Source organism: Chiloscyllium plagiosum, unplaced genomic scaffold, assembly GCF_037043375.1.
Source record: "Chiloscyllium plagiosum isolate Xiang-an unplaced genomic scaffold, Cpla_swu_hap1 HiC_scaffold_4, whole genome shotgun sequence".
NCBI lineage: Eukaryota > Metazoa > Chordata > Chondrichthyes > Orectolobiformes > Hemiscylliidae > Chiloscyllium > Chiloscyllium plagiosum.
The window spans coordinates 31340282-31367340 of record NW_028270142.1 but is presented as its reverse complement, the minus strand read 5'-3'; the positions used below and the strand labels follow the sequence as shown (position 1 = coordinate 31367340).

At 40.6% G+C, this 27059-nt stretch overlaps 1 protein-coding gene across 2 annotated transcripts in view; it reads right to left on the bottom strand.

Annotated features, from left to right (window-relative positions):
* The window catches only part of pou6f2 (POU class 6 homeobox 2), a 567547-nt gene that overhangs the window by 27760 nt on the left and 512728 nt on the right, over positions 1-27059 (bottom strand). For both annotated transcript variants that reach the window (XM_087986073.1, XM_043688934.2), the window contains exons 8-9: positions 22902-23073; positions 14835-15003 (exon numbers count right to left, since the gene is read on the bottom strand). In XM_087986073.1, coding sequence (XP_087842199.1) covers positions 14835-15003; positions 22902-23073 — 341 coding nt within the window. The remainder of the gene's footprint in view (positions 1-14834; positions 15004-22901; positions 23074-27059) is intronic.

Below are 27059 nucleotides of genomic sequence, written 5' to 3'. Positions count from 1 at the left end.
GGCTATTTTATATAGCATATATGATCCAGAAACAGGCCATTTGGCTGAGACAGAAAATGTTGGTACGAGACCCTACTTGAAGTTTTTCCCATCATTTCTAATATAAATCTATTAAAGAAACATTTTACACTCCCTTAAATGCATCTGCGCTATTGGATTCAATCACTCCTTCTGGTAGTAAGTTCCATGAATTTACCATTTTTTGGACAGAAGGGTTTGTTTTGAATTTTCTATCAAACGTCTTGATCACCATCATATGTTGAGGTGTTCGAGTTATGCTCCTCCCCATGTGTGAAAACATCCTCCATGATTACTCTATCAAAAGTTTACGTAAATGTGAAGACTTTTATTAGGTCACACCATAATCGTCTCTTTTCAAGAGGTAATTGGACAATTTGTTCAACCTTTGCTGATATATTTATTTCTAGGATTATCCTTTTAAATGTTCCCAGTGCCTATCTATTCTTTCGATACTATGGTAACCAGAACTACTTCAGAGTAGAGTGCCCACGTTTTGACAGAGATATGACCTAACTTCATGATTTTTAAAAATTCTATCCCTCTAGAAATAATTTCCATGGTTTGATTTGCATTTTTACAGCCTTCCTACTTGTGGTGCAACTTTTAGTGATAGGTGGATTGTATTCTGAACCCCTTTCTCACTCTACTGCATCTCCCCAACCTAACTTGTACTTTCAAAGAAATAAGTGACTGTCTTGTTCTTTGTAGCAAAATGTATGACATCATATTTATCTAGTTAAAATCACACAACATCAGGTTTTCGAAACCAACATGGTCATTCCAAAAGACCAAACAATCCAGGTCTTTTTCAATATATAATTTCAGTTGCATCACACTGTAAACTTTTGTTATAAATTCTGTCTCTTACGATTTTATACTCCACAATCTGATGAAGACGCAGCACTCCGAACGCTAGTGCTGCCAAACAAACCTGTTGGACTATAACCTGTGTTGTGTGATTTTTAATATTGTACACCTCAGTCCAACATCGGCACCTCCAAATCATCATACTTATCTGCAATGAATTTCATTTGGTAATTATTTTCCCATTCTGTAAATTTATAAATGTCCTCTTATGCTATTGTTACAGTTTTCCCCAGTATTGACGACCCTTCACAGTTTGGTATAATTTACAAATCAGACTTTTGGTTTTTTGATTTTAAAGTCCCTTTAAACTATGAATAGTTGTGGCACGAATACGATCATTTTGGTACACCTCTTATCTTCCATCACTAAATACATTTACTCCCACTCTCTGCTTTCTATCTTGAAGCAGGTAACAATCCATTCTGCCACTTCCCTGGATGTATTCATTCGTCTTTTATGGGCGCTTTATCAAAGGCCTTTTGAAAATCCCAAATCAAAATTACACCCGTTGCATTACTTTTTCTCTCATCTCCTCAAACAATTTAATAAATTTGTTCAAGCAAGGTTTTTCACTTTTAAATCCGTGCTAACTATTCATTATTACATATTTCATTCCCAGAACTCAGGGCATGGTTAGGAACGTAGGACTGGGATATCATAGCAATTACAGAAACATAGCTCACGGATGGACAGGACTGGTAGCTTAATATGCCAGGATACAAATGCTACAGGAAGCACAGAAAGGGAGGCAATAGAAGCAGGGGAGTGGCATTTTTGATAAGGGATAGCATTACAGCTGTACTGAGGGAGGACATTCCCAGAAATACATCCAGGGAAGTTATTTGGGTGGAACTGAAAAATAAGAAAGGGATGATCACCTTATTGGGATTGCATTATAGATCTCCTAATAATCAGAGGGAAATTGAGAAACAAATTTGTAAGGAGATCCTGAGGGACAGGATGTACATGTATTTGAAAAGGCAAGGACTGATAAGGGATAGTCAGCATGGCTTTTTATATGGGAAATTATGTCTCACAAACTTGATTGAGTTTTTTGAAGAAGTAACAAAAAGGATTGATAAGGATAGAGGGGTGGATGTGATCTACATGGACTTCAGTAAGGCTTTTGACAAGGTTCCCCATGGGACACTGGTCAGCAAGGTTAGATCTGATGGAATACAGGGAGAACTAGCCATTTGGATACAGAATTGGCTCAAAGGTAGGAGACAGAGAGTGGTGGTGAAGAGTTGTTTTTCAGACTGGAGGCCTGTGACCATGGAGTGCCACAAGGATGAGTGCTGGGTCCACTACTTTTCGTCATTTATATAAATGACTTGGACGTGAGCATAAGAGGTATAATAAGTTTGCAGATGACACCAAAATTGGAGGTATAGTGGACAGCAAAGATGTTGACTAGATGGTCAATGTGCTGAGGAGTGACAGATGGAGTTTAATTTAGATAAATGCGAGGTGCTGCATTTTGGAAAAGCAAATCTTAGCAGGACCTATACAGTTAATGGTAAGATCCTAGGGAATGTTGCTGAACAAAGAGACTTTGGAGTGCAGATTCAGAGCTCCTTCATAGTTTATAGCGACAGTTCCAACAGAGGTAGATAGGATAGTGCAGAAGACATTTGGTATGCTTTGCTTTATTGATCAGAGTATTGAGTAGGGGTTGGGAGGTCATGTTGCAGCAGTACAGGACATTGGTTAGGCCACTTTTGGAATATTGCATGCAATTCTGGTCTCCTTCCTATTGGATGTTGTGAAAATTGAATGGGTTCAGAAAAGATTTACAAGGATATTGACAAGGTTGGAGGATTCGAGCTATTGGGAGAGGTTGAATAGGCTGGGGCTGTTTTCCCTGTAGCGTCGGAGGCTGAGGGGTGACCTTATAGAGGTTTATAAAATCATAAGGGGTGTGGATAAGGTAAATAGATAAGGTCTTTTCCCTGGGGTGGGGGAGTCTAGAACTAAAGGGCATAGTTTTTCTGTGAGAGGGGAAAGAAATAAAAGAGACCTAAGGGGCAACCTTTTCACCCAGAGGATGGTGCGTGTATGCAATGAGCTGCCAGAGGAAGTGGTGGAAGCTGGTACAATTGCAGCATTTAAAAGGCATCTGGATGAGTATATGAACAGGAAGACTTTGGAGGGATATGGGCCAGGTGCTGGCAGGTTGGATTAGATTGGGTTGGGATATCTGATCGGCATGGACGGGTTGGACCGAAGAGTCTGTTTCCGTGCTGTACATCTCTATGACTCTATGACACTGACTTGGCTTCACAAATGCTGCCAAACCAACTGAGTTTTCCAGCAATCTGTTGTTGTTTCTGATCTCCAGCATCCAAAGTTCTTTCAGTTTTTGTTTAGCTGAAATCCTTTATAATTTTTACTCTACGTTTTTAACTTGGTTCTCTAATTTGTCTGCATATTTCTTCCTCCAACTCTCTTCCACTCTTCAGTGGTCTGTACACTACATCCCTTACTATCTTTATCTCTATTCACATGGGTTCTATTTTTGTTCTGTTGATTACTGCATCAATTTTTCCACCATCATTATATTAAAAACATCATAATGGGTGCAGCGATTCCATTTGTCCTTCTTCCCTCTTTATCTTCTCCAAATATGTTATGCCCTGCAATGTTTAATTTTTAGTTCTGATTTTTCTGTAGTCACGCAGTCATCAATCTCAGTGTGTGGTTCCTCCAAATACATCATTGCTTCAGACTCTGTAATCATTGCTGGATAGATATTTTTCAACACGTTTTTAAATAGGCTGTCCTCTCACTTACTGTTTAATCTTTTTACACTCATGCTCTATAACTTTGCATACTTTTTTGCCATTAATGTGTTCTTTCACTTTATTCTGTCCTATGGTTTCACTTCCTATTCTGTTTACCCTTCTTTCTCCTTTTCATCAGATGTCAAGGTCAGCAACAATTTACTGCCAATCCCTAATTGCCCTTGAACTGAATGATTTGCGAGAACATTTTAGGGGGCAGTTCTGAGTCAGCCACATTGCTGTGAGTCTGGAGTCAGACCAGCAACGTAGGCCAGACAAAGCAAAGATAAATAGCAGATGTCCTTCAGTGCAGCGCGTTAGTGAATGAGATGGGTTTTTACAATAATTGAAGATCGCTTCATGATGACAATTATGGAGACTGGCTTTCAATTCCAAACTTATTTACTGAATTTAAATTCCCGAACTGCCATGGTGGGATCTGAACCCACTTCCCCAGAACATTGGCCTTGGTCCCTGAAAAATTAATCCAGTGATATTACTGCTGTGCTGCCATCTCCCTTTAGCTGTTCACATTTCTTGGGGCTAACTCCCCACCTTCCAGGCTTAAAACTTCTGACACTGACCTATTTACCTTGCCTGGTGACATTTTGTGACATTCACATTCCTTGATGCAATCGAGGTTCAGGAATCTCGGTAAGACCAATCTCTCTTCATAAATGAGTAAATCTGCTACAACACCTGAAGTGTCCTCTAAGTTCGGAAATTGGGATTTTGTGGCAGTACGCTGGCCATCCCAACATTTTGACCAAAGGACATTCACCATCAGATTTCTTTGATTACATTCAAGAGTTGATTGTTGCTGTTACAGTGTTCTTGACATAAAGGATTCTATCGCTTCAATAAAAACTACATCACCATTTTTAGGCTTTGCCACATCAATATACAGCAAAGTATCTGTTGTTTTCCCACAACATACTCTGTTTTCCTAACTAATCTCATTTGGAGGCATTTTTGCTAACTCCCTAGAATTCAAGAGCGTTATTAAGGGCTTGTACTGGGTCACTATCTTGAAGTGAAGTCCAATAACATATCTGCAAACTTTTCCCATGCCTACATATCAGTTAATGGCTTTTTTTCTATCACTGCATAATTATGTTCAGTGTCAAATAGAATGCAGAGTAATCTCTACTTTCCAACTACCTGCATTTTAAAGAGTACAATTCTCTGTTTAGAAGATACACTTACAGCAGTGAAAGCTGGTAGTTCTGAGTCAGTGAACAATTGTATCAAATCACATCAGTAACTCTTTGATTTTCTCGAAAGCCCTCTGTAGTGTTTCCTTCTGGCACCATGTATTATCTTCTCAAATTGGGAACAACTGGGTTAGGCAAGAACTTTGTGTCACTGTTAACCAAATCCATGAATTTCTAGAGCTCAGTTATATCACAAGGAGCTGTAAACTCCACGATTGTTTCTGTCTTCTGAGGATGAACACTGACACGAGGTGCAGCCCAATATATCCAAGCAACTTGACAAATAACTATGAGAATTCCCATTTGTTTGAATGAGAATCCTGGTTAATCTAGGCATTGAAGCACAGTTCGCAGTCTAGTGTCATGTTCTGTCTGAGAGGATCCATGGATCAGGGTCTGACTTGTGTGACATCAACTCCATCCAGTCCATGCAAGATGATTAATCTTGTTGCCTGGAAGATTTCAGGCACTGACGATGACAAAGAAATGTTGAAACAAAACTTCTCAAATGGTCTAAGGAGGTGTGAGCAACTTTGATCCTTCATCAAGCGTGGTAGCCAAATCCACTATCTGCATTTATTTTACATGAACTGAACACTTGCTCAATTTTGCTAAGCTCTCATCTACACACGACATGCGACGAACTTTGCACTACACTGCTTTGATCAGATGTATGTGAACTATACAGATTTTGAGCTATCCATCACATTTTGTCACTTGGAGCATCTCTGAGCATTAGGTGGTTGGTTCCAGTTGAAGTAACTCCTTACTTTAACATTCAGTCAATTTTCTTGTTTACCTTTGCTAAGAGTGAATAAGAAAATTTTCTGGTGTAAAAAGACACACTGCCTTCGGTTCAAAACATGGAGTGACTCTGAGCTGTCATCTCGAGTCCTGTGAGTGGCTTTGGAAAGTCATCTCTGAAGTTTTTAGGCTAATCTTCTCAGCTTTAGACAATAGACAATAGGTGCAGGAGTAAGCCATTCTGCCCTTCGAGCCTGCACCACCATTCAATATGATCATGGCTGATCATCCTTAATCAGTATCCTGTTCCTGCCTTATCTCCATAACCCTTGATTCCACTATCCTTGAGAACTCTATCCAACTCTTTCTTAAATGAATCCAGAGCCTGGGCCTCCACTGCCCTCTGGGATAGAGCATTCCACCATTCTCTGGGTGAAGACGTTTCTCCTCATCTCTGTCCTAAATGGTCTACCCAGTATTTTTAAGCTGTGTCCTCTAGTTCGGCACTCACCCATCAGCGGAAACATGTTTCCTGCCTCCAGAGTGTCCAATCCTTTCATAATCTTATATGTCTCAATCAGATACCCTCTCAGTCTTCTAAACGCAAGGGTATACAAGCCTAGTCGCTCCAGTCTTTCAGCGTAAGGTAGTCCCGCCATTCCAGGAATTGACCTCGTGAACCTACGCTGCACTCCCTCAATAGCCAGAATGTTTTTCCTCAAATTTGGAGACCAGAACTGCACACAGTACTCCAGGTGTGGTCTCACCAGGGCCCTGTACAGCAGCAGAAGAACCTCTTTGCTTCTATACTCAATCCCTCTTGTTATGAAGGCCAGCATGCTATTAGCCTTCTTCACTACCTGCTGTACCTGCATGCTTACCTTCATTGACTAGTGTACAAGAACACCCAGATCTCTTTGTACTGCCCGTTTACCTAAATTGATTCCATTGAGGTAGTAATCTGCCCTCCTGTTCTTGCCACCAAAGTGGATAACCATACATTTATCCACATTAAACTGCATCTGCCATGCATCTGACCACTCCCCTAACCTGTCCAGGTCACCATGTAATCTCCTAACATCCTCCTCACATTTCAGCCTGCCACCCAGCTTAGTATCATCAGCAAATTTGCTAATGTTATTACTAATACTATCTTCTATATCATTAATATATATTGTAAAAAGCTGCGGTCCCAGCACTGATCCCTGCGGTACCCCACTGGTCACTGCCTGCCATTCCGAAATGGAGCCGTTTATCACTACTCTTTGTGTCCTGTCAGCCAACCAACTTTCAATCCAAGTTAGTACTTTACCTCCAATACTATGCGCCCTAATTTTGCTCACTAACCTCCTATGTGGGACTTTATCAAAAGCTTTCTGAAAGTCCAGGTACACTACATCTACTGGATCTCCCTCGTCCATCTTCAGAGTTACATCCTCAAAAAATTCCAGAAGATTAGTCAAGTATGATTCCCCCTTCATAAATCCACGCTGACTCTGACCTATCTTGTTACTACTATCCAGATGTGTCGTAATTTCATCCTTTATAATAGACTCCAGTATCTTTCCCACCACTGAGGTCAGACTAACTGATCTATAATTTCCTGATTTCTCTCTCTCACCTTTCTTAAAAAGTAGTACAACATTAGCCACCCTCCAATCCGCAGGAACTGATCCTGAATCTATCGAACTCTGGAAAATAATCACCAACGCATCCATGATTCCTCGAGCCACCTCCTTCAGTACCCTGGGATGTAGACTATCAGGCCCCGGGGACTTATCAACCTTCAGACCTAACAGTCTCTCCAACACCAATTCCTGGCAAATATAAATTCTTTCTAACTTCTCTACTCTCTAAATCTGATGCAAGTCCTACTTAGCAGTGAAAGTCCTGGTTTTGGATCATATGTAAGGTTTCAGAAATATTTCTCTCTGTCTTGAACACTTATGTTCAGTTTTCCTATGACACAGCGTTTAGTACCTCACGTACCATGTTGGTTTATGCATGATGGCTTGAAGAGAACATTCCAACTACACTTCAACCATAATAGGTATCAGAAAGAACTGAAATTACTGCACCTCTATCTAACTTTGGGCATGCCAATATTCCTCTGGTTCCTGTATCTTCAGCAGCCCTATACTCTGCTCTATCACAGCCACGGTTTAGGCTTGGGCAGCATTGTATCTACTCTCTGCATCAGTCATGGGTGTCATAACCCATGGTCACAGTGGGTTACTTTTGTTCCCCAGTAACCAGCCTTGTAAGGGACTTGGACCCTCAAATGCAGCAGGTACATGAGAGTGCTCCAGAATGTATGAGTTGTGACAGCTGCCAGTGTAGTGGGCCCACACCTCCCTGAAAACGGTAACGGTGATCTCAGATCACCTCAACATTAATCAAATGGAACAGCTTCCTTTTGATGAATTTTGTAATGTCGTCATATGGCTTTTATATGGGCAGTTGATGACACTATGTAGCTGGGAGAACCAGCTATGATCCTGAATCCAATTGCCCAGGATGCTCATCTGGCCTTTTCTTAGGCGAATGAAATGGGTTGGTGTGACCTTGCACACCATAGTTCAGTGCTGCAATGACCTTCACAGTCACTGTGAGAAGATGATCTGCCTTTCAAGCAGCCCACAGGTTTCACTCCAGCACCTGGCACAGTTCTGTCACAGCATCCTGAGATATATAGAGCCTGTCAACACTGTGCCTCAATCATGCCCAGGAATGGAGTTGGTGCCAGCAAACTCTGGGCCTCCTGCACACCCACACAGCCTGGGGTGCCCTGCAGCTACAACCTTTCCCTGAGCTGGGTGATCTTTGACCTCCATGCCACCTGCTGCTGCTTCCGACCTTGTCAACGGCTCTTGGTTTTCCTGCATCCATCTATGTCTTCTAAGGTAGGCAGCGGCCAATATGCCACCAGTGGCAGGGCAATCACTCTCGGTAGAAAAGACCTAAATTGAGCACAGAAGGAATGAAACGGTTTCTTAAATTTCGGAACAGTAATCGGTGGCAGACCCTGGGGATGTGGGCTGAATGCACTTCGCCACACAGTGAGACATGTTAAACATGGATAACGGGGGATACGCCTGCATGGTGCATATTATTCTGCCTCATCATATGCTGTATCCTGTTTGATGTGTTACATAATTGAACTTAAGTGGCTCATACAGAACCCTTCCAGGTGGAACTAATAGTAGTTTCCCTTCAGCTAGCAATGGTCTTTTGTACCTTTTTTGCTGTTAACTTCAACCTTCTACTGAGATGCCCAGGGTTCAACATGCAAGCACCAATGGCATGTAGCAAATCATTTTTGACCAGCTTCTGATCCCTTAGCGTCCTTAATCAGAATGCGTATGAAGTGGCTGATGCAATGATTGCAAATCCAAAGTAGCTGCGTCTTGCAAATGGCAGCTTCATGTTTTTGTCACTACAAAGTTTCTGTCGTCATTAACATCACCACTAATAACATTATTGCCATTATCACTGATTTTGCCATGTTCTCCATCTTGCCTCCTGCACATCCCAACAGATCACCCAGAAAGTTCTGAATGTTCAAAGTTCAGACAATCTAAAACTCTGACTGGATGTTCCAAACATGATTTGGTTCACTTGAGTTCAACATGGGGTTAATGGTATTGTACCACTTTGTGTCTCATGCATTATAGATATGGCTGTCTCCATATTCCTCGATAACAATACTTGGTCTCAATTCTTGGCTCACTTCTTAGCTCAAGTAGGATTGATGCCTTTGTGTTCCTCCTTGATGTCTCTTTGGGTGTTCTGAAATTATAGGGACTCAGTTGATCTGTTTCTCTGATGACTGTGGATTCTGAATTCCTATCCTTTATCTAGATATCTTGCTTTGGCTTTATGGTGACAGAGTATTCACCTTAAATTGTGCCACCTCTGCTATATTTTTCTGTGGGTTTTTCTCAAGCTGTTTTACCTTCTGTGGTCTTGCGAGCTTAGGTTACCCATGAGATTGCTTTCTAATTCTGGGTACATCTGTTTTGCATCTCATCCCCATTAACAATCCATTCTGCTGGTGAGCTACCATTATTCAGCAGTGTTGCTCTGTAGCTAAAATAAAAACATTTTCTATTTGGGTTCTCATGCACTGATGACTTCATAGTCGTGACTACTCTTTCTATCTCTCTGTTTAAATGAGGACAGGTTGGGACAACCTGTTATTTGGTCGATGCCCACTTCCAAAGTGAACTTCCTGAAATCCTCATTCACAAATTGAGGTCCATTGTCCAACACAAATTCTTCAAGGAAACCTCGTATTGCAAAGGTATTTTTCAGTGCTCTGATCACTGAACTTACCGTGATTGAATGAATTCTTGCTATTTTAATCCATCTTGAGTAATTGTTAACTAGAACTAAATACATTTTCACTCTTGAATCGAACAAATACATCTCTAGCCTTTCCAATCGCCTTTTTAGAAATCTGACAAAATATAATCCCATCTGTCTTTGAAAATGCATTTCATGATACCTTGACGCCCCCATGGAATTTCTGCAGGATTTATCTTCCCATCAACCATAAATCTTTCACCAAGTCAAGTATTGTTTTTGTTCATGATACCCATTTGCTCTGCTGGGTTATATTTTGACCACCTTCGCAGATGGAGTTGTCTGACCTTTGTGCATTCCTTGTCAAATTTTTGAGCAGCACAAATTTGTCTAAGTTTTCCCTCAGTTGCTGGTAAAGTATTCTTACTGCTGTAGAATAAAACTCTACTGCTTCAACTAAAATAAGGTCTTCCTTTTCTGCTTCATTCACAAATTCAACTGCCTGTTCCAACATTAAATCATTCTTGGATTGAAGAAAGTCTGATAACTTATCAGCACTGACTACAATACAGTCTCTAATTAATTCATCCATCAAAGCTCCATATCTTCAACATTCAGTTAGATAACATAAATCTGTTAAATTGATTTCTGTTGATTCTCCCAAATGCAGGAATCACTGATTGAATCTTAACTGTACTATTACTAAACTTCCTGTGAGGCTAAAGCTTTCAATGCATCATACTTCACAGTACATTTTCCTACACTTTTTTCTTGCCAGAACATCATTAGCTATTGGACCTACAGCATATAAAAACCTGTGCTGACATGATGGTGCTACTCCTTTGCATGCAAACCTGAAGCTGTTCTATTGTGCTAAAACTGCCACTCCTAGACCTTTTCTCGGAGTGCCACTTCTAGCCTCACTGTAAGCCTTCCATATTATTAAGAGGGAGGTAATGGTAAGATCACTAGATTAGAGTCCCTACAGTATGGAAACAGGCCCTTCAGCCCAACAAGTCCACACCGACCCTCCGAAGAGTAACTCACCCAGACCTATTCCCCTACCCTTTATTTACCTCTGACTAATGCACCTAACACTATGGGCAATTTAGCCTGGCCAACTCACCTGACCTGCAAATCTTTGGACTGTGGGAGGAAACCGGAGCACCTGGAGGAAACCCAGCAGACACAGGAAGAATGTGCAAACTCCATACAGACAGTCGCCCGAGGCTGGAATCGAACTCGACTCCCTGGCACTGTGAGGCAGCGGTGCTAACCACAGAGCCACTGTGCCACCCTAAATGGAACTTCCATCCTTATGGACTATCTTAGCTGATTGACATGCATTAACATTTGGATTTTTCCTTCCTGCTGCTGAACTGTTCCAATTCTGTGTTAACGCTCTGCAGAAAACTGGCAGTTGATATCCAGACTTCAAATTCTTCCAAAGTCTTCTTTTCTCTCCTTTGGAGTAATGTCTTTTTCCAGCAGTCACTTCCTCAAAGTCTTCTGAAGTCTTGGCTTGCCTTCAGAGTTTCCCCATTTCAGGTGTGTCTCTGACTCTATTTTAAGTTAGGATCCTGGGTTTGGAAGTTTCCTTTTGTTCCCTATCTGCTATTCAAGTCAATATTGCTTTTATCTCTAACTAAGATTCCTCAACTTCTTAAATTTTACCTTCCTGCAAGGTGGTGGCAGAGGAAGATGATCCTGATGGAGCTCTTCTGTTCTGTCTATTATTTTTCTTTTCTTCCTTTCTTTTTTTCTTTTTCTCTTTCCTTAGCCCTGGAGGTGAATCCTGGAGCAGTGGCAGGCACGAGCAGCGAGTCCTGGAGAAGCATGTGGGCTACAGTCCTGGAGCGGTGCTTCCCAGAGCAGCGTGCAGGCAGTGGGTCCTGGGTGGAGACTGACACGAGGGAGGCAGTCCTAGAACTTACCTTGGAGCAGCTGAGTGCCAGGACAGAGCGGACTGGAAGCTTGGAGTGGAGCAGGGATGGCCGTTGGACTGGGATCTGGTGCGGGCGATCAGACCACGAGTAGAGGCCCTGCATTGAGCTGCCTCATTGTAATTCTATTTGACATTTTTTTTACCTGACTATAATGTCAATCTTTTAATGATATCTTATTTCTAACATTTATTTTAAACTCTGTAAAGTAATGCAACTACTTTTTATTCCTCTTTTGTATCCAAAATTTGTCTCTAGGTATTTGTACCTAAGATGGTGCCACAAGAGGCAGACATTGTAAAAACTTTTCACTGTATTTCTACACTGAAGTACACTTTACAATAAAGGATATTCTATACTCTACTATAACATTCCTAACACTTGCTTAATTGTGTCCGCACATATTATGCAATCAAACACAACTCTATAGTGTAGTATCTAAGCACTGTCTTTTCAAATGCTCATTCATGTTTGAGTGTCTTCTGCCAAATTGCTATCATAGCAATGTGATCAATTATTACATCATAATGTCCATTAATATCATTGTACCACAAAGCCAGTAAACATATCCACAGAAAGAGGGAATAAATTCATCTCCCTTTGAGACCATAAGACCAGAAAAATTGGAAAAGGAGTAGGCCCCTTGAGCTTTATCCACTATTCAAGAGGACCATGGCTGATTTGACATTCCTCCTGTCCACTTTCCTGCTTTTTCACCATAACCTTTTCCCATACTGATCAAGAATCTATCTATCTCAGCCTTAAATATGCACAAGGACAATGCCCTCAGTTCTCTCTGTGGCAAAGAGTTCCAAAGACTCACAAGCCACTGAAAAAAATTCCTCTTCATCTCAATTGGTGTCCATTAACTTTAAGACAATGCCCACCTGCACTGTGCCTTGAGGAGAAATATCCTTTCATCATTTTGCTGTGAAGCCCCCTAAGAATCCTATGCATTTCAATGAGATCACCTCCCATTCTTCTAAATCCTAATGAGGAAAGTTCCAACCTGTTTAGAATACTTTAGAATTCATCATAAAACAACAGGAGCATTACTTTGTATCTTGCTGCATTTAAAATTCTGGGTATGATTTATGGTGAATTGGCATTATAAGAGTACAAGGAGGGGAGGAAGTGGGTACTGCAGATGTTGGAGATTAGAGTCAAGATTAGAGTGGTGCTGGAAAAGCACAGCAGGCCAGGCAGCATCCGAGGAACAGGAAAGCCCTTCCTGATGAATATTAGAGTGATACTGGAAAAGCACAGCACATCAGGCAGCATCCGAGGAGCAGGAAAATCGACGTTTCGGGTGAAAGCCCTTCCTGATGAAAGGCTTCTGCCTGAAACGTTGATTCTCCTGCTCCGCAGATGCTGCCTGACGTGCTATGCTTTTCCAGCACCACTGTAATCTTGACTACAAGGAGGGGAGGCCAATGATGAGATATGTTCAGGCGCAGGGATCAAAAAGTGGACTAAAAGATTGAGAAGATTTGATTGTGTTGTGGTTATGTATGAAATTTACATCTCTTCACCCATTTTATTGATTTGCTTTTGGTTTTGCGCAAATATGAAAGGACATTGAGGTTCTCTTTTGTTATACACTTTCTAATCAGTCAGGGCCATTGACATTCCCAATATTTACAGTGATTTCCCTTTCTCAAGCTAAAACTGGAAAGAGGAAACATCTTGGACTTTTATGTCAGTGTCAAAGTATTCACTTCCTCTTGAAATTCTGCACACTTAGGATGACTCACAAATTTCTGTCACCTTTGTAGATTTCAGAATGATATTTTGACCAGTTGAGGATGACAGATGTCTAGCGATTTTGTTACTAGATTCGTAATCCAGCAGTTTGCACTAAGGATCATAAGAACCTAAGTTCAAATCTCAAAGAAAAATCTTACCTTATTGTGGTGCAGAAAGAGAAGAATGCACATCCTAGCTCCACATTCAACCTCTGGGCTACTGCTGGTCACCACTTACCCCATCCCACTCTGAATTTCCTCTGCCCTCTGCCTGCTCCACAATTAGCAAGTTATCTCTGAGCCTCTGAATGACTCCTGCATTCTTCCTTGTTCTATAATTATAGTGTTATATCATCTATGATCATTTATGTAATTATTTAGATCTGAATATAGGAGGTATGATTAATAAGTTTGCAGAAGACGCGAAAATGGGTAGCGTGGTGGAGAGTGAAGAAAACTATCTCAGATCTCACTGGCTATTGGAAAGATGTTGTTAAACTTGAAAGGGTTCAGACAAAATTTACAAGGATGTTGCCGGGGTCGGAGGGTATGATCTATTGGGAGGGGCTGAATATGCTGGGGCTATTTTTCCTGAGTAATCAGAAGCTGAGGGGTAACCTTATAAATGTATATGAAATCATGAGGGGCATGGACAGGGGAATAACCAAAGGTTTTTTCCCAGGGTAGGTCATAGGTTTAACGCGAGAGGGGAAAGAATTAAAAGGGACCTACGGGGCAACTTTTTCATGCAGAGGGTGGTGCATTTATGGAATGAGTTGCCAGAGGAAGTGGTGGATGCTAGTACAATTACAATATTTAAAAGGCATCTGGATGGGTATATGAATAGGAAGGGTTTAGAGGGATATGGGCCAAATGCTGGCATTAATTTAGTATATCTGGTTGTCATGGATGAATTGAACCGGACTCTATAACAAATAGGCTGATGGACTTCTTTGACCAAATCATGTTGCAATCATTTTTCTAGATCATTCACTTTAAGTGTAGAGAGTGGAACTTCTTAAGCTTTAGTCATTCCAATAAACTGATAAAAAGATCAGATTTTTAAAAGGGATATATAATCAGAATGTACCTTTTCATTTGATTTTTTAAAATTGCTCACAGTAGAAGTAACAGAAGGCGCAGTTAAACATGACTTGACACACTCACCAAGCATACTGGTCACATTCCAAAAGTCACAAAGTACTTAGCTACCTGCAGATTGCAGATTGGCTGTATGCTGGTCCCTCAGTGGCACTTAAGGCCTGTCCAACCTGTGTCTGTGTCAGACCAAGAGATAGACGCCGGATTTTAAATGCTTTTGCAAACTCACGAATTTCTTCAAGGTTTACTCCATCAACCTCACTGGCTGCTGTTTGTGGATCTGCAGTAAGCAAAATAACAGGGCATGTCATGATTTAAAGTAGGATGAATATGTAGAGAAACACATGCAGACATATAAAAGCACAGGTATGCATGCACAAACACAGGTAGAAATGTACACACTGACATGCACACATACAGAGGGGCCCATATAACTGCTGTCTCTGACCATTTTACATCCCACCCAATGTTCTGTTTCTTCATTGCTTGCAGGGAACAGTTCAAAGACAGACAGCACACATGCACAAAGGCACAAACACTCATGTATATACCACTGTACACATACACATACACACACTTACACAAAAGCTTGCACAAACAACCAACCACACACACACATGTGGACAGACACATCCACATGCCTGTAAAAATAGCCAGTGAGCCTATAGGCGGATTAAGCTGTAAGTGCATACAGCTGTATGTCATACTTACTGCCCAGTATTACTTTGATCATCCACTATAATTTGAAAGGGAGTACTAATGAAATAAGCGCTGACTAAACTACGCACTGTTTATATAAGACTTGCGGAGATGTTGACCTATCAGGAATGAGCTATATTACATGCAAAACGATAGCATTGTAACACTTCAAATACTTCAAGCACCCCAGAACAACCGTACAGTTTTTTTGTGAGAAAACTTAACTCTGAAATGATTGTGAATAACAAGACGTGCAATAGAAGTGACCACAAAACATCTGTGGCAAAACTGGGACAGTTAGAAAAAGGGCAAAGAATCAGTAACTATGAAGAAATAGACATGATTTGGAGGTGATGGTGTTGGACTGGGGTGTACAAAGTTAAAAATCACACAACACTAGGTTATAGTCCAACAGGTTGACAACCACCTGATGAAGGAGAAGAGCTCTGACAGCTATGGCTTCCAAATGAACCTGTTGGACGATAACCTGGTGTTGTGTGTTGTATGAAGAAATAGGATAGTGAAAGCAGATTTTGTGGCAAATGGAATGCTGAGAGCTTACAATAGAGAGATGAAGAACATCTGAACAAATGGTTACAACATAAGAAACCAGCTGAGCAACAGAAAAACATGAACAGACACTCTGCAGGTCAGACTGCATCAGCCCTTCTCATAGGTTCAACACTTTGCTCCACACATGTTCCCTGATCTTCTGACTTTCCCCATCGCCCGCTTATTTTTCTCCCCGAGTCAGATTTTCAGCATCTATAGCATTTTGCTTTCCATTCATTTGATTGTGCTGTGAGTCAGAGTGGTCTTTGCACATTCACTTGAGTATGACCAAAAGTGACAGCTTCTCCAGTCAAACCACTTGTGGGAAATTGTATCCAAAGTAACTTGGAAAATGTTTAGTCAGTCAGGTGAAAAACATTGAATGTGCATGGGCACAGTACTCCAAGATATTCACAGATTAAATCATGATCAAAAAGATGATCCTGAATATTAACCCCCATTTTGGTAAGGCTACATCATTAGTATGGTTTATTGAGCTGTGTGAGAAGCTGGTGTTGTGGAGGGTGGGGCAGGTCATGTGAAGATGCATTCACTGGTGTTGACCACACTGTGTGATGCTGCTGCCAGGTTCTTGGGTTCATACTCTGGAAGGTGACCTTTCTGGTTGCCTGTTCTAAAATTTTTCTGAGGGTGGTACCTGAAGGCTTCCTCATCCTCTGTGGGACCATAACATCTGCCCACCCAACCCATCAATAATTCCAGTGTTACATCGATCATTATGAACACTGATGTTCAGGAACTCAGAATGCAGACTATTGTTCTGCAGCCTCCTTTTAAGGAAATCAGGTTGATTGTATCTGTCAGGCTGACAGCACGACTGTTCCTGGCTTCCCTCACCCCATCGCTGTACTCAAACAGTAGGCCTTTGAGGCACAACAGCTAATACCACATTCATTCAGATGAGGTGGAAACATGAAGTTTGCATCTTGACCATCTTCATCTGAATGGGCAAACTTTGTGCCCAACAAATGGGTCTATTCAAAATCTAGCTAACAGAAATCTTGAAAGGTTCTACATCTGCAGGAGACAGACTGGGAGGAGAGGGGTTTGGAAAATAAAAATCAAAATTTTCAAACTAAGACGACAGTGAACTGGGACACAAGGTTGTTCAGTTAAGACTGGGGTGAAGGTTTAATGAGTCAAGGGACTTGATAGAACACAATTAACAGAGTTTTGGAGGATCTTCATTCTAATGGGAGGTGAGAAGTTTGGAGGCTGATCAGGAAAAGATTCAACCTATAGACAACAAAAACATGGATATGACCTACTGTAAAAGGTAATCTGAGGCATATGAGGAGATGCACAGAAACCTATTTAGCAAGGTCAAGGCCATATTCACAGCAATGCTTGATATTATGCACTTTTTATATGTACTCTAGCTAGAGTTGATGGCATGAAAACCACAACTTTGAAGCTCATGTAGACAACAATTGCTCACACACAGTCATCAAACATTGCAGTGAAACCAGGGAAGCAGGAATATGAAGTGGGTTAAGATGTTTCAAACTGACTCATTTAAATTTTAAAATACATTTATGCATTTTTTAAAAAGGGATCTTATCATCGTTAGCATGGCCAGAATTCATTGCCTCTCTCTAATTGCCCTTAAACTGAATAACTTACATGGCTATTTCAAAAGGCAGTTGAGAGTTAACCTGGTGTGTATTTGGAATCACATGTAGCCCAGACCAGGTAAGGATAGCAGATTTTCTTCCCACATAGGCACTAAACATAATGGGTTTTTTTCTTAAGACAAGTGACGATAATCTCTTGGTCATAAGCTATCATCTCCAGATTTATGCATTGAAATTAAATTCCACCAGCTGCCATGGTGGGATTTGAACCTATGTTCTCAGAGCAGCAGACTTGGTCTCTGGATTACGAGTCCAGTGACATGACCACCAAGTGACCAAGGTTGAGGGTCGGGCAAGTCCGGATAGGATTAAAGTTAAAATGTTAACATTAGGAAGTAGAAGGCAAAGGCATAACAGGACAAAATTGAGTCAAGAGATGACAGGGTAATTAGACAGGGTAGTAACACAAGAATTTGTTCTGATCATAGCACTTGCATGACCAACATTCCAATTACATAATCAGCTGTACATGGACAGCATGTCCCATTTGCATTATATCAATTTTCAAGTGATTAACATTAGCCACCTAACGAATAAGGCTCTATTTCAGAAGGTGGAGAAGTAGACCCTCTGGAGTTGCATTAACATTTTAATGTATGGGTTTAACTTATATGTTAGTTAGCTATAATTAATATTACTATAGCAAAACTGCTCAATGTCCAGGATATTAACTGTATTCTAAAGTTTACCTCAATAACAAGGTGTTTGTATTGAAACATCAATAAGCAATTGGACCAAACAAGTAGACATTTTGTTTAAACTGCTGGGTTATATTTATCAAAGAACTTTTGGAAATAAAAAGTAATAAATGGGCAAATTAGCAATATTACTGACTTTTCTCTTTTACATAATCTCATTTCTATTGGTTTTTGTTGCATCTTACTTTCACATGCAATCCTTTCTAATTGTGGCCTCTGACTTGGCCTTTCTCCAGCTCTCCAGTCTAGGACCTTAGGGCATGGTAAAATTCAGAAGAACATTAAACAGGCTGCATATATAACAAGCATGACGGACAATGGACAGAGTGGATAACAGGTGGGATGCAAAATAGCAGGAGTATACAATTGGAGAGGTGGAAAGAAAAGGGTGGACAACAAATGAGGTTGATCATGTGTGGGAGTATAACAAAAGGGTCAAGGAGATTATAATGAAATAGATGAAAAACAGGTAGATATATAATGGCATCAGACATACATTGCAATCACAAAAAAATGACCAGATTGTTTGTGGTATTGATAAAAAAGATAAATATTTGCTATGACATCACTGGAACTCTATTTTGGTCCAACTGAGAAGGCAGATAATGTCTTAGTTTTAAATCTCCTCCAAATGACAATACTTCTGACAGTGCAGCAGTCTCTCAGAAGTGTGCTTAAGTGTTAGTCTGGTTTATGTTCTCAGCTCTCTGGAGTGGAAACGAGCTTCTACTCAGACACATCAGTGTAACCAAGAATTTCTAAAAATAATTGATTAAATTTAGTTGGATTTAGAATAGTTATGAGAAAGGACGCTGAAAAAATGTGAAGAAAAGCTAATTCTACTAAGTTGAGACATAATTTAAGCTAATGCAGACTTGAGACAACTAGTTGGAAGTGAACAAGTGCTGATTAGTAGCAGGCATTCATGCAAGAGGTGGAAAGGGTTCAGAGCAAGTGTGTTCATGAAAGAAAGAGTGGAACTAACAAATCCAGAGCTTCATTGATCTCAAGGTACTTAAAGGAGAGGATAAAGAAAAATGAAAGGAAGCTTATGACACGGGAAGGGCCCATTACTGCAGAAAATGCGGAGGAGTATGAAAGTAAAGAGTACATGAAAAGGTATTGCCAAATAGAATCAAGGAAAACTCAGTTATTTATAAACACAGAAAAAACAAAGACAGACTTGGGCCTTTTAGGAATTTTAACAATTATCTGCATGCTAAGACAAAGGATATGGACATGGTTCTTGATGAATACTTTGCATTGGGTTTCAGAGGTAAAGGTACAAACATTGCGATTGGGGGGAGAATTACATATTTGATTAAATTAATACTGTCAGAAAGGATTCTTCTATTTTATTCATTCATGGATTTAGGTGTTATTTTCTAGACCAGCATTCCAACCCTGATTACCTTCAGGAAGGTAATTATGAGTTGCCTTCTTGAAGCTACAGTCTTTGAGTGTATGTACATCCTACAGTGCAGTTAGGAAAGGAGTTCCAGGATGTGGCGGCTTTAACATTTTGGAAGTGGATCTATCTCCAAGCCCAGATGAACTCTTTTCTAGACCATTAAACAAAGGCAGAATCTTCTCTGCCTGATGGCACAGCATTGGATGGACAGAATATAAAGAATGACAAATAACAGTTTAATCAGGACAAATTAGAACATAGAAGGAAGCTAGGTATAAATATAAAAAACAGAAAGCAACAGTTTCTATGGACACCAAATAAAGCAAAAGAGTAAGCAAAGTGAGCACTTGTCTGCTGGAGGGTGTCAGAAATGGTAGATTAAAAGAAGTAGAAGCTGTGATAAATTGAAAAGGTGGTTTTTGACTTCGTTATAGAGGATACAAAAAAAATCCCATTAATTGCTGTTAATCAGGAGGTTGAAGGAAATGAAAAACCTTACAAAATTTCAATCACTAGGGAATCTGTCTTGATGAGGTAGATGTAGAAAGAATGTTTTCACTCATGGGTAAGTCTAGAACTGAGGCACACTGTTTTAAAACGAGAGAGTGCCTTTTTCAAACAAGGATGAGGAAAAATATTGCTTCACAGAGAATTGTTGAACTCTCTGCCTCAGAATATAGTGACTTCAGGGTCATGGAACATTTTAAAGGTGAAACTGGATAGATTCAAAGTTAGGCAAGAAAATCAAAGACTCTTTGAGTAGATGGAAATGTAGAATTCAAAACACAAACAAATCAGACATGAACTTATTGAATTGCAATGCAGACTTGACAGACCAAAAGACCCACTTCTGCTCCCAGCTCATATGTCAGCTCATGTACACCATTATTTTAAAATGGAGAAAGGAATAGGCCAAGTAATTACAGGTCAGTCACCTAACTTTGGTGAAGGAAAAACGATTTAAAAATTTTGACCGTAAGGAAAAAACTTAATTTAGAAAGTAATGAATTAATCAAAGGCTGGATTTGTTAAGGAATGATGATTTAATTTTTTGGGAAGATAACATGGACAGTTGGTGGTAGTGGATATGCTATAGATTTTATTAAAGCTTTTGATAATGTCTCATACACCAGACTGATCAGAGTTAAAAGTCATGAGGATTCAATCTGAAGTGGCAAAGTCAATTCAAAAATGGCAGGAAACAAAAGATAATAGATGACTGGAAAGCTGTTTTCACTGGGGTTCTGCACAAAGCTATGACTTTTTGTGATATATTCCAATGATGTGGATTTGAATATAATGGATAAAAGTTTGCAGATAATATAAAGATAGGTGGTGTAGTTAATAATGAATAAGAGAACTTCAGGTTGCAGGAAGATATCAATGGATTATCAGGTTGGCAGAACAACAGCAGATAGGATTCAAGCCCGAAAACTGTGCAGTAATGCATTTGGGGAAGGCTAACATGGCAAAGTAATACCTAATAAATTTTAGGATGCCAAGAAGAACATAGACCTTGCATAGACAGCATGTTCACAGATCACCGAATATGGCTGAAAATACAGATAACATGGTCAAGAAAGCATACAAGATACTTGCCTTCATTAGCCTGACATTGAATATAAGAGTAGGAAAGTTATTGCGGAATTGTACTAAACACTGGTTAAACAGCAGGTGGAGTACTGAGTGCAATCCTGGTCATTGCACAATAGGAAAGTTGTGTCAATACTAGAGAGGTTGCAGATGACATTTACCAGGATTTTGTCTGAACTGGTGAACCTTGGTGAGGAAAGATTAGGTAGACAAACACTTTTTTCTTTGGAATAAAGGAAGCTAATGGGAGATCTATTTGAAGTTTAAAATTAGTCAGTAATGTAAGATTATGAGGTTAAAGTGAATGAAGGTTCTATACCCCTGAGTTGAACAGTCCACAACCAAGTGGTTAGAATAAGATGTAGGATGTTTATAAGGGATTCAAGCGGAAACATTTTCACCTAAAATATTGCAGCGAATTGACATTCAGGTCACTGCCTGAAAGGATAGTCGGGGCAAAGGCTCTCAACATTTAAGAAGTATTTGGATATGCATTTGAGGCAGTGACCAAAAGCTGAAGAGTGGGATTAGACTGGATGGATGATTTGTTGGCCAGCACAGATATGACATCTTAAGTGGCCTCCTTCCATGCTGTAAATTTTAGGTGAGCCTCAAAACTGGCAAGTGCCTTTCTTATCTAAATTGAGGTCCTTCCATTTCATGGCCATTGGAGGCACCAGACATCGGAGGAGCATAACCGACGTCCCATTGTGGATCACTCAAAATAAAAGAGCAAAGAGGCTCAATATTGTCTGTCAATGAGACGGGTGAGCTCTTTTTGGATAATGTTTCTAAGAGATGAGGAGCAAATTTGGGTGAATGGGGTTGCAGAATGATCAGCCATATCCTAATAGGCTACCATCTCTTAACTGTAGAGCAAGCTCAAAGGGCTGAATGGTTTATCCTTGATTCTATGTTGTTGATATCACATGGAGCACAATTCCTAGCAGAGAATTGATACTATTATGCAGTAGAAGTCTTAGAGAAAATTGGCTAAAGATCAGCGAAAACAGCTGTTTCCAAAAGTGTGGTAGAGTGAGATTGGCACCAGGGCTATTGAAGTCATATCTGCTTGTGTCCAGGCTAGATGTTATTGAGACTTAAACTCCCATTTGTCACTCACAATGTGGCTATGGACTGTCATCAAAACAAGGCATTTGTTTATGGAATCACCGAGGTCTCAGTACAAGAGGGAAGCTTTTTAACCCACTGCCCCTGAATGAGTGCTAGTTCTTCAACTGGAACTGTTTACTCTACTTCCATTGCCCTGCTTTTCCCATTTCCCTGTTTTCCCCAGTATTCGTTTGTAAGTTCCCTTCAAAGACTTGTTCAGTTTTCCTTTTTTATAACAATGTCATGATCATACACTGTTTCAATAGCCAAGATGTACATTCTAATAATTGTGTGATGCCTTCTAAATTTCCCTCTTTGGGCAGATGCTATGACTTGGATTTTTTTTAGCAAAATTATAAATCAGTATGGTTGTGCCAGTTTTGATAGACAAATTACATTGCTTGTCTGAGGATGAATTGCTGAACAACAAACAGCATAGTGTGGCGCCCCAACTTACTGCTGACTAACTGTCCAACGCTCAGAGCTGAAGAAGAACAGGATGAAGAGGAGGAGGAAGAGGCTTGACGCACTGGGCTTTGTGCAAGAGAGGCCTGCCCATGTGCCATGTGCAGAAGGTTAGCCTGGGACACTGGCTGGCCTACCTGCGGATGCTGCTGCTGCTGCTGCTGCTGTGGCGAAAGCAGAAGACACAAACATACACTAAAGGTTAGATTACACTGAGATCTAGGCAGAAGAAAAGTCAGTTATGTCATTTCACACAAGGTCTGCGCATATGATAGAGAATAGGTTTCGTTTTGGCTTTATAGTTAAAAATTAGATTCACGGTGAAGATGAGCAGAAATAAAGTTGTGTCTATACTAAGTGTTAGATGAATGAATGAATTGAATTTATTGTCACTTGTACCGAGGCACAGTCAGAAAAGCTTTGTGAAAAGAGTAAGGTTAGTGACATTTTGACAGCTTATATTCAAAACTATGTGTGAATAGATAAATAAACATTCCAGTTCTGATCAGGTGATTCTCATTCATTTAAATAACCATCATTGATTCACTTTCATATTGGCAAGTTATTCTCGTTGTAAAATTCACCTTGGTGGATGTGCAAAATACTGGGAATGGATCAGTTGCTCATTAATCTTCCGCTCATTCAGTACAGCAAGTGAATAATCTGTTACAGTTCATAAAACAATCTCCAAATTTGAATTGTCTCCACTTGGTCCATAAAACAATCTATGTGGGGAGAGGAATTGACAGGCTAGTGCTCCTGATATAGAACCTCACTAAAATTGAAAAGCTTTGGAATAGATGGAATGACCACTTTGCCTGATCGTTCCATCTGTCTGCCCTATCAAGAATGGGTCAGTTTGCCATTCCTGCTGAGGGAGAGTTAGCCTGTCATCCCATCAAGGGAGAATCATCTGGCCCTCCATTGAATGAAAGTCTGCTCTCCTGGCAGGCAAGAGTTAGTCTATATTTCTCTTGAATAGAGCAGTGTTTAATTAGAGGGAATGAAGAAATTTTAGTAGCAGTCCTGCTGCAACTCCCCACTCAATGCTATGGTTCAAAAATTGACTCGGAGAATGGATAAGAGGGATACAGATGGTGGGTCTTGGCATAGGACTCCAGCAGGGATGGTCTTTAGGTAGCAGGCTCAGTGCAGAGTAAGGTTATGTCTATTGTCTCGGTAATTGCAGCTCACTCTGCCTTTCCACTGAATGAGACTGCCTGTATTTATTGTCTGAAAAACACAAACAAGCTATTGGTGGGCCCTTGTGGTACAGTGGTAGTGGCCCTACCTCTGAGCCAGGCAACCCAGGTTCAAGACCCACCTGGTCCTGAAGCATATAATAACATCACAGAATAGGTTGGTTAAAAATATTTATAATCCTAGCACTGCTCCCAGTTCCATTTCTGGGCAGCACAGTGGCTCAGTGGTTAGCACTACTGCCTCCACAGGGACTCAGGTTTGATTCTAGTCTCGAACGATTGCCTATGTGGAGTTTGCACATTCTCCCCATGTCTGCGTGTGTTTCCTCCAGGTGCTCCAGTTTCCTCCCACAATCCAGAGATTTGCAGGTTAGGTGAATTGGCTGTGCTAAGTTGCCCATAGTGATCAGAGATGTGGAGGCAAGGTGCATTAGTCAAAGGTAAATATAGGGTAGGGGAATGGGTCTGGGTGGTTACTCTTCAGACAGTTGGTGTGGACTTGTTGGGTCAGTTTCCACACTGTAGGGATTCTAATTCCGAAGATGGAGGACTTTAAAAGGTAAGGAATTGCTAAGAGCAGATACAAAGTTAAGCTTTTCATCTGCACTCATCAGGACTGACATACAAGAAATTAACTTGTAAAGGGAATGCCAATATATACAGCATGAGAGGAGGCTTGCATCATTGTTGGCATGGAGATGCAGCAGGAACTGTTAACTATCAAACTTATTTTTCTGAAAAAACTCAGACCAGACATTGCTATGGATGGATGAGGCCATAAAGTGATTGAAAACAAGGATGCAACTGAGAAGTTGCGTTGATCACTGAGCAGACAAGAGATGATGATGCTACTTAGCTTCTGAGGAAGAACCACTTGACCCGAAACGTTAATTCTGATTTCTCTCCACAGACGCTGCCAGACTTGCTGAGCTTCTCCAGCAATTCTGATTTTCTTTGTGCTGGACTTAAATTCAAGTTAGGACACAGACGCCTCAGTTTTGAATGATCTTACATTTATGGAGTAGAATCTGGGAGGCTGGCCAGAAGGGTATAGGAATAGTTAAGTCTGAAGTTAACAAAGGCATTAATGTGAGTCAGCACATCAGCTGAGGTGGTGGGGTGGAATTGGGTGATATTTCAACACTGAAAATAAATAGTCTTAGTGATGACATCATTACATGATTAGGAATCCATTATGGAATTACACACACCACCAGGATTTCAAATAATCTGTTTCTGTCTCAGGCAGTTGACAAGAGGAGGGGATGGTGAAGAAAAGGAGATGGTAGTAACTCTGACATATGGCTACCCAGTTTCACCCACTTTCTCCTCTATCATATATCCCAAGATGAAGAAAATCCACCTTTTCCTAGATTTAATACCCATAAGGGGGTGACATAGTGGCTCAGTGGTTAGCACTGCTGCCTCACAGCACCAGGGACCCGGCTTCGATTCCAGCCTTGGGCGACTGCCTGTGTGCAGTTTGCACATTCTCCCCGTGTCTGCATGGGTTTCCTCCAGGTGCTCCGGTTTCCTCCCAAAATCCAAAGATGAGCAGATCAGGTGAATTGGCCATGCTAAATTGCCTGTAATGTTAGTTGCATTAGTCAGGGATAAATATAGAGTAGGGGAATGGGTTTGGGTGGGTTATTCTTCAGACGGTCGGTGTGGACTTGTTGGGCCAAAGATCCTGTTTCCATACTGTAGGGAATCAAATCTAATCTAAGCAATTCCGGTTTAGTGACATTGTAGGGGTTATTGTGGAGTAATATACTGCATGGGTGAAAAGTTAAAGCCTGAATGGGAATGGACTGGCAGATGCAGTAAAATTGGGTGCCACAGAGTGGAGGGCCACACTGTTCTTGCTGTCCACCCACCTACATGGTATTTTACCAGCCATATGAATCTACGTTGGGTGGCTGCCTGCACCAAGGGTTAATTGAGCTTAGCAAGAATATCAGATTTTAGTTGTGGCCATTTTGCGGGCTGGAAAGCCTTTCCTGTTTGGTCACCCGATGCCCATCCTCACACACATTTGCTCTCCGCGTGCCCTTTTGAACTCCAGCCTCCTCACTGAGGTTTGCGAGGGTGGTCTGACCTTGGACTCTATTCCATGGCTTCTTGGTGTTGAGGCTTACCTGAAGATCTGGCAGCCCCCAAATTGTTATTGAGCACCCTGGACAAATGGTGATGGGGTGAGGGTATGGTGTGGTGAAGCTACTGCTGCTGTTTACAATTCTGGTCTACATTTCCTTAACTACACACTTCAGCCCAAACCTCAGATTTCCTTTTGTTGCTGTTGTACTTTGCTGTCTATTTCTCATGGTTTCTCTGATTGAACTCAACAATTAGTTTGAAATTAAGAGTTTTGTGCTGTGAGTCGACAGCTACTAGTATCAGAGATGTGACTGCCCAAAGTCAGTTCATAAGCATCACCAACAAACAGCAGACAGAAAAGGATGCCATCATTTTACCATTTGGAATTGAATCTAGACACATGAACTGAAGGATTTGTGTCTTGCTTATTCTGCTGTTCAGTTGCATCATGTGGTGTAAATATTGCTGCTAATTTCTGTACTCCACTCAGTTCCACATGCACCTTAGGTAATACTCCAAAAACAATATATTTAAATAGTTAGCTTTTTGGTTTGTCTAAACATTTATCTCCATGTCTTGGCATTGCAAGTATAAACAGGGTTTAAGATCAATGAATCAAATAGTAACTGTAGTTAACAGATACTTGTGATTAGTGATGAGACCATGTGTTGTCAATGATAACATTTATTTATATTTTCTTACAGAAATGTGTCCTAGAATAGCAGTCTATTAATTCAGTTTCTCTGCTGTATGAATTCCATGATAAAATCTCAGGAACCTACCGCCAGCATAAATTGGAATTGCCATTAGTGTACTGAACAGTTAATTCCTCATTTCATGAAGAAAACATT